The sequence below is a fragment of the Pundamilia nyererei genome, unplaced genomic scaffold, assembly GCF_000239375.1.
Source record: "Pundamilia nyererei isolate P.nyererei 1_Seehausen unplaced genomic scaffold, PunNye1.0 scaffold00268, whole genome shotgun sequence".
NCBI classification, from domain to species: Eukaryota; Metazoa; Chordata; class Actinopteri; order Cichliformes; family Cichlidae; genus Pundamilia; species Pundamilia nyererei.
In genome coordinates this window covers 442,269-450,278 of record NW_005187669.1, presented here as the reverse complement: position 1 = coordinate 450,278, position 8,010 = coordinate 442,269, and the positions used below count along the sequence as shown (strand labels likewise).

Here is an 8,010-nt window from a genome sequence, read left to right as displayed (position 1 = left end):
TAACGTTTCCCAGCATCTGCATTTCTGTCAACTCTTCTGCGGCCTGTGACCCCAGCTGCATGTTTTCATGGTTTTATTCTGTGGTTTCGTGCTGGAGTCGCATGTGCAGGCTTTCAGCGGTCAGCTGAACAGGAAACAGACGGCGACTTCATTCACGCTCACAGAGACTTTATTAAAGCGACATCAGACAAACAGCACGGAGATAAACATGGTATTACTGTTTGAAAAGCACTGCGATAAAGCACACCTGAGAGGAGAAACTGAACGACGCGTTTGTTTGAACACTGAGGTTTATTGAAGTCGAGCTGCTGGAGGTCAGGAGAATCGATCGATTTCTGTCTTCATTTCCTGGAAAGCAAAAGTGAGAAAACTGAAAATGTGCTGATGGTGTCTGTGCGCTGCAGGCTGGTACCTGATAAAGTAGCTACTGTAATCAGTTATTTATACTGAGGTCACATGAGCGCCCTCTGGGTCTCTGTGGGCGTCGTACCTGCAGCAGCTCTGCCTTGTTGCAGTTGTCTCTGTGTCGGTAGATGCACTGAGCGAGCCGGGCGTAAAGCTTCTCCAGTGGCTCCACCTCTGCGCCATCCGTCTTCGCCACGACTCTCCTCAGGAGCTCCTGGAAAACAGAAACCGGTTTGAGGTGGTGCCTGCAGAGGCCCGTGGGGCCCACGGCCCCTGCTTTATTCATTACTGGCTGCTGGGGTGGGGGAGGGGATGCTGTGCGACTTCCTGTTTGTTTCCGGTCTGAAAGCAGCTCTTCAACCGTTGGTGCTGCAGACTGAAGATGTGAGCAGACGGCTTCCTCCAGTCAGACGTGAGCAGATTCCTTGATGTTCAGCTTCCTGACGACTCGCTGAGAGCAGACGGAGACGATGAAGAGCTTCCTCCTCATCGTAAAAGGACAAACTCAAGGCGTCTGACCGGTAAAGCAGGACAGCCGCAGCTTCTTGTTCCTCATGTTTGTCAAGTACACTTCACTCTGTATGTAAACTCAGACGGACCATCCAGGTATGAAGAGTGAAACGAAGCTGGACATGTAAATCTGCAGTTATGTTAACAGCCAGCAGGGGGCTCCAGCTGTGTCTGTGACCTTGTTAACTCTGCGTTGATGGGTTTACGGTCACACTGAGTACAGTGTGAAGGTTATTCTCTTCACGCTGATCCAGGATCTGCTCACTGATGAACGCTGGCTCTAATGAACACAGCGTCACGTTGTATTCAGTCTGAGCCCCTTAAAGAGGCGAGCTGGGACTCACCTTCAGTTTGCTGCGATCGACGATCAGCGGTGGAGTTTCTTCCTGCTGCTCCAGCCTGTCCCGACTCAACACCTGCTCCAAAGCCGCCTTGTTGGCCCTCGACTCAGACTGTTTGCTCTTCTCTGAGGAGGAAGACAAGCAGAGGAAGAGGGCATTACCCTGCAGTGCCTCCCACAAACAGCCAACTCTACGCCTTCACAGCTGGAATCAACCAGGTTATGGCAAAAAGAAATGACTGTGGAGTTTTCAGCTAACGGTAGACATCACTTCCTTTGGGATTAATATTCTGATTTGTTAGAAAGCTGCAACACACACACACACAGCAGCCGTGTTATTGGTCAGATAATTTTAAAAACACCCCTCAGAGCAGCGAGCAGCTCCTGAAACTCTGCACCATCGATCAACGTCAGAGGAACTGCAGCGTTCTCACACCTGGAGGCGGAAGCTAACAGGTCAGGTCTGATTGGCGTGATGCAGCCATCAGATTTACAGATGCAAAGCTCCGCTGTGTGTGTGTGTGTGTGTGTGTGTGTGTGTGTGTGTGTGTGCTGAACCACAGAGCTGCGTTAGCGTTAGCGCTCCTGCAGCGCGTTTCATTCAGACTAAAGCAGCCGGCTCTGACACCTCACACGCTCCTCCTGCTCGATGCCCGGAGCGCTGCGGAGCGTCGTAGCGTGAAGTGGCGGCCTGTAGAAGCTCGATCGGCAGCGGCTGCGCTCTGAAGCGGTCCAGTGAGTCTGTTAGTACAGCGAGGCGCTCGCACTGCTCGTGCTCACGCGCACAGACCTAAGCTGTCCGCAGTCTGGCCGTTCAGCACGGTCTCCGGGCCTGGGAGGGTCTTTGATGAGCGGGTTCGACGCACGCCTACAGGTACGCCATCAGCCAGCTGGCGATGAACCGGCTCGGTGTGGCGGTGATACCCGTTCGTGAGGACTCCGTTGTGGGCTCTTGTGATGCGGTTTGGGGTGCGATGGAACCCACTCAGGCCGCCGTCACTGCTCTCTGATGGGCTGGACGAGCCAGCACCAGCAGACCCGTTCACCGCTCGCCGTCCAGCAGCTCTGACCTCCTCCGCACTCGACTCAGAGCTGAACTTACTGGACATGGAGGAGAGGGAGGTGAAGGAGGAAGAGGAGGAGGATGGGACTGGTGGCTCCTCCTCCTTCTTCTTCTTAGGTTTCTTAATGACGCCGGTGCTCCACTTGGACTTTCGGGGCCGTCTGTAACGTTTCTTCTTACGAGCTGGAAAACAGAAGTGGGGGTGGGGGTGGAGCGGGGAGGAGGAAGAGTAAAGGTCATTAGAGAGAAAGGTCACTTCTCGTCCTCTCTGCCTCTTCCTGTCCTCGCCTGCCCTGCGGCTCTCACGTTTGAGCAAACACTGTGGCTTCCTGCTCTCGCTGCTTTCGCTTTCACTGAGACGTTTTTAAAAGCAGCTTTTTGCTGCAGCAGCCGAAAGAAGCACCAAGCTCTCTGTTCATCAGACGTTTCACAGCGTGAGACGAACCCGGAGCCTCAGTCCTGCTGCGAGTCTGTGAATCCATCGTTAACATGACGACTTCTCTTTTACTCTCATTTGATCTAAAAGCTGCTCTGAGGAGGCGATCCCAAAGAAAAAACACATTTCTGTAGATCCACAGACGAGGAGAATCAGCAGCACGCAGTGTTTATAGAGACCATCCCTGCTTTCTACATGACCAGTTGAACATATAAATCACGTACACGTATAAATCATACCTGCGATACTGCAACGCAGTGTTTGCTGCGGCACCTTTACTGCACTTTAACACAGAATCTAACCGCGGATCACAGGAATCAAAACTGATTCATTACTTGAGGTTTTTATAAAGTTTGATGGTTACAATCTTATAAAATCGACTGTTTTTGTGATTTAAATGTCATCTTTTTGGCATTTTGTGAAAGCAGCTGAGTTTTGAGAACTTCTGAAGAATATTTTTGGAGCAGCCTGATGTCCTAATGTTTGGTACGCGAGTCCAGACTCTGAAACAGGAAGTGAAACTGGTGCACTCATCAACTGTCACTTCTCTCTAACGGACCAATTAAAAGTAGGGGCGGAGCTTATCAGCACTGCTAACAGTGGCTGAGGAGAACCTGACGGGTGGTTGACGGCTCACTGGTGCACACGCTGACCCTGATCAGACCTGATGTGATGTCTGCTGGTTTGCTCTCACGTCACTCATATTTCTAACAGTTTTGTAAAGCAGCTGCTGACGTCTGTGGCTAACAGTGCGCAGAGACTCTGAGCCGCCCCGTGCTGTTTCAGTTCAGGGGTGAACTTACGTTGGAGAGTGTTTCTGGAGAACGCCGAGCTGCAGACGCCATCGGCCTCCTGCGGGTTGGCCACCATCAGAGCTGTCACCAAAATAAAAGTCTTAATATAAAGTTTGACAGTACACTGTTAGCAGCAGCTGGATGAGGCGTGAACATCTGGCTGAGTTTCACCTCTGTGGATGCGCGACTCTCTGATCTCCTCGCAGACTCTCTCGAAGTCTTCGTCCAGCTCGTCTCTGATGATGGCGCGGACCGTGTCCTTCAGGGCGCACGCTCGGTGACGGATGTTGCGATCTGGCACACGCACGCACGCACACGCACACGCACACACACACACACACACACACACACGCACACACAGTAAAACAAACAGGTTTTGTATCACCTCTCCACAGGTGAGTCCAGCTGAGAAATCTGCTTCTGTTTAGTTCGTCTCTCCTCAAACAGACGCAGACAAACAGAAAAGGATTTTTTTCCCCCACCCAACAGCTGAACTTATAGCCCCGCCCATTGTGGAAATGTTTCCACCTGGAGACGCCTGCTCCGTCTGTCTCATACAGACAGCAGAAGAAACTTAAGAAAAGAAAGGAGACTGTGGGGCAGAGGAAAAACTAAGAGAACGGTCACGGGTGACGTCGTCTCACCCATGGGGTCGCTGTCCGGGTTGTACTCCAGAGCGTTCTTCCAGATGAAGTCAGCGTCCGCCATGAACTCGCCGACGGTGACGTACTTGTGCTGGTCGATGTTGGTGAGCAGGGTGGAGAGGTCCATGGGCTTCTTAATCACCATCAGATAGTCGGGGACCTGGAGGAGAGGAAGGAGGAGGGTTTCTGCTGATGGTGTTTGGTTTGGCCACTCGGGGGCAGCAGAGACAAATACTCTGGGCTGATTCACAGATCGAACAGGCGAGAGCGGCAGCGTTGTTTCCGTTTTATAAACCCCTGGTTGGCCTTCCCCTGACACCAATGAGCCAATCAACAGTCAGAACAGGAAACAGGCCAATCATGATGTCATGCACGGTGTCGGCGTGTGGCTGCGGTCTGACGTGATTGTAGTCAACATTTCTGACGTTTGCTCCGCGTGCTGATGGGAAACTAAAATCTGATTCAGTGGATGCTGAATGTGTGGATTTGTTCCAACATTCTATTCACTTTTATCTATATATCACTAAATCACAGTTGCCTCAAGGTGCTTTATCTAGTAAGATACAAACCCTGTAATAATATAAAGAAAACAGAACAGCCCACAGTCAGACGACCTCATGAACAAGCACTGTGGCGACAGCGGGAAGGAAAAACTCCCTTTTAACAGGAAGAAACCTCCGACAGAACCGGGCTCAGCTAAGACGACTGCTGACCCGTGAGTCTGGTCTTGCCATCTGACCTCATCAACCTGCACTGAATGTGCTGCACGCTTTTTTAATAACATGTACGGCGTGGAGCTGGGAGGAAGGCGTGAACTGATCCGATTCCGTTTGTTTAATTATTCACGACCTTAAAACTGAGCGGCAGATGTCGGCGTGTCTTTCTCTCAAACTCTCACCTCCTCGATGTCGACCGGTTTGGTGAAGGCTTTGAAGCGGCGGTCCAGAGACAGGCGCTCGGTGATGTTTCGCAGGAAGAGACGGAGCTCTCGCAGCACGTCCTCCTCCTGCTCCTCCAGGCGGAGGTGCTCTTGCGCTGACATTTTGCGAGGAGGCGGCGGTGGAGCTAGGGGGAGGACCTCCATTGCCTGAGATACTGAGAGAGGAGGAGGAGGAAAGAGTGAGCGATCTATCACACTCTGGGCTTAACAACCGCAGCATGAAGGCGGAGTCACACACATGTTTTTCTCTTAGAGGGAGGGGCCTCGGCCGCCTGGTTCAGAATGAGATCCTGGAAGAAGCTGGTCCTCTCCTGCTGGGTGGGAACTCTGAGGACGTAGACCTCCCCGTAGTCCTCCCGAAACAGGCTCTGAATCTGGGAGCGGCACAGCATCGAAGATAAAAACCTGTAAAACCTCCACGCACAGGGACACAGCTGAGGGACAAAGGAAAGATAAAGCTTCAGTCCTCACCTCTGGGTCCAGCTGCTGGAAGGACACGCTGCAGGTGGCGAGGAGGAGGATGGGGGAGAAGGACGGGATGCTGCCCAGCAGGCTGAGGAAGGATGCCCTCAGTGCCAGCCCCGCAGTGTCCCACCACTGCTGGATGTGCGGTATGTAGAGGATGCTGGGAGACGTCCGCTTGGCCTCACAGAACACCTGATCAGGGGAAAGGTCAAAGTTCACATCCTGAGACTGTCCGGCACAGACAGGCTGCTTTAAATAATTAAAAACATTACAGAGTCAGAAAGAACCACAGAGCCGCCTGTTAACACTTCTAAAATGATTAAATGAAGTTTTTATGAAGTGTGTTTATGTTTGTGTGCACATGCGTGTCGACCTGTAGATGCACATGTCTGGAGGAGTCACCTGTGCACAGGCTTCCTCTGGCGAGGTGCTGCTGACACCAAACAGCACCGCTGAGTCCAGGCTGTGGACGGTGAAACGCTCCAAAGCGTGCAGGATGGCGGGGGCCAGGTGGGAGGTTTGACCAGCGCCAGGACGACCTGCCAGCAAGATCCTGGGACGGTGAGACGTCGGCTGTTTGACGGCACTCCTACAGGTCGGGGGAGAGGATGAGAGAATGCAGCGTGGGGGAGATAATCGATGAGAGCACGCAGTGTTTATAGAGACATCCCTGCTTTCTACATGACCAGTTGAACATATAAATCACGTACACGTATAAATCATACCTGCGATACTGCAACGCAGTGTTTGCTGCGGCACCTTTACTGCACTTTAACACAGAATCTAACCTCGGATCACAGGAATCAGTGAAGATGTGGCGCTTTGACCCAGCTTTAGACTCGGCTTCTGTTACCATGGTGATTCACTTCATAGTCACGCCCCTCAGGTGTGGATAAAGGCTCACCTGAAGAAGTGCAGGAAGGTTTTGTTCTTGGAGGGTTTGGAGATGCTGGGGCCCTCGTCTTCGTCAAACATCAGCGTGTCATCGATGATACCCGAGGTCAGGTCTGACACAGGAAACAGGAAGTTTGTAAACAGGAAGTGATGTGTAAACACAGCAGAACTTTGGCCTCTGGCTCACCTGGCTCCCTCTTCCTCTTCATGCCCTCCTCAGCGTGTGGAAACATCCTCTGCAGGGCATTGAGGATTTCTTGCAGGGCGCCGCCTAGAAGCAGGTGGACCACAGGGGACAGCGGTTTGGCCGGGGAGGCGGCAGAGCGGTGCGAGGTGGGCGACATCCTCTTCAGGGCTGCTGCAAAGTCGCAGCTGCTGACGGCGATGGAGGAGACGTCCAGCAGGAGCTTCTGGGACGTGCCGTAGATCTGCGGGTAGCGTCGGCGCAGAGCGCACAATGCCGCCTCGGTGCACACCGCCCTGATATCAGCGCCGCAGTAACCTGAGAGCGACGGAGGCTCAGGAAGTCAGGTTACCAATGAAAAAATAACTTCATTTTCCTGAGACAAAAAAAGCTGCTGCCATTTTTCTCACCGACACATTTTTCTGACAGTTCATCGAGAAAGTCTTCAGACGGAGGAGGTTTCCACTGCCGAGTGTGGATCTTCAGAATGTCTTTACGAGCCTGAAACACACACACACACACACACACACACACACACACACACACACACACACACACACACACACACACACCTAAATTAAGGTCCCTGCTGCAGTTCCTCTGATGTCCAGCAGAGGCGGCCTCAGACTCCCACGGTAAAACTTTACAGCAGAAACAAACACGTTTACATCCTGATCCTGAAACAATCACTTCCCTTCATCACAACCGTGCTGGTAGATTTTTTAACACCAGCCCACACTGACGCTGCACAGATGACGGATGCAGCTGAAAATATATAAAATCTAATAAAGTAAAGAGTCACCTCTCTGTCGGGAAGGCCGAACAGGAACTCGCGGTCAAAGCGCCCGGGCCGCCGCAGCGCAGGGTCGATGGAGTCGAGCCGGTTTGTGGCTCCGATCACGACGACCTCCCCTCGACTGTCGAGCCCGTCCATCAGAGCGAGGAGTGTCGACACGATGGAGCTGCGAGGATTTCCATTTATTTAGTCTGGCACACGTTTCCTTTGTGTCAGGAATAATTTTACAAACAGATTATTACTAATCTACAGCGGCGGCGGCGCCTCTGACCCGTTACACTGGACCTCAAACTCTGACACCGCTAAGGTGACACGTGTGGAGAAGCTGAAACTGACCTGTGGATCTGGTCCTGCCTGCTGGATCGGACCGGAGCCAGACCGTCGATCTCATCGAAGAAGATGATGGACGGACGCATCCGATACGCCTGAGGACCCCACACCCACACACACCCCCCCCCACACACACACACACACACACACACACACACACACACACACACACACACACACACACACACACACACACACACACACACACA

General features: G+C 52.4%; 1 protein-coding gene across 4 annotated transcripts in view; it reads right to left on the bottom strand.

Moving 5' to 3' along the window:
* Positions 1-272: 272 nt before the first annotated feature.
* LOC102203509 (ATPase family AAA domain-containing protein 2B-like) overlaps positions 273-8,010 on the bottom strand; it is a 15,602-nt gene continuing 7,864 nt past the window's right edge. Inside the window, exons 13-28 of one of the 4 annotated variants that reach the window (XM_005750313.2) lie at positions 7,808-7,896; positions 7,478-7,637; positions 7,086-7,176; positions 6,679-6,993; positions 6,502-6,604; positions 6,000-6,186; positions 5,604-5,789; positions 5,371-5,506; positions 5,091-5,287; positions 4,193-4,352; positions 3,720-3,842; positions 3,558-3,629; positions 2,046-2,501; positions 1,260-1,381; positions 491-619; positions 273-348 (exon numbers count right to left, since the gene is read on the bottom strand). In XM_005750313.2, coding sequence (XP_005750370.1) covers positions 316-348; positions 491-619; positions 1,260-1,381; positions 2,046-2,501; positions 3,558-3,629; positions 3,720-3,842; positions 4,193-4,352; positions 5,091-5,287; positions 5,371-5,506; positions 5,604-5,789; positions 6,000-6,186; positions 6,502-6,604; positions 6,679-6,993; positions 7,086-7,176; positions 7,478-7,637; positions 7,808-7,896 — 2,559 coding nt within the window. In that variant the 3' untranslated portion in view covers positions 273-315. Of the gene's footprint in view, positions 349-490; positions 620-1,259; positions 1,382-1,883; positions 2,502-3,557; positions 3,630-3,719; positions 3,843-4,192; positions 4,353-5,090; positions 5,288-5,370; positions 5,507-5,603; positions 5,790-5,999; positions 6,187-6,501; positions 6,605-6,678; positions 6,994-7,085; positions 7,177-7,477; positions 7,638-7,807; positions 7,897-8,010 lie in introns of those variants that run through there. The other 3 variants (XM_013915199.1, XR_001290583.1, XR_001290584.1) reach the window with 3 other exon arrangements.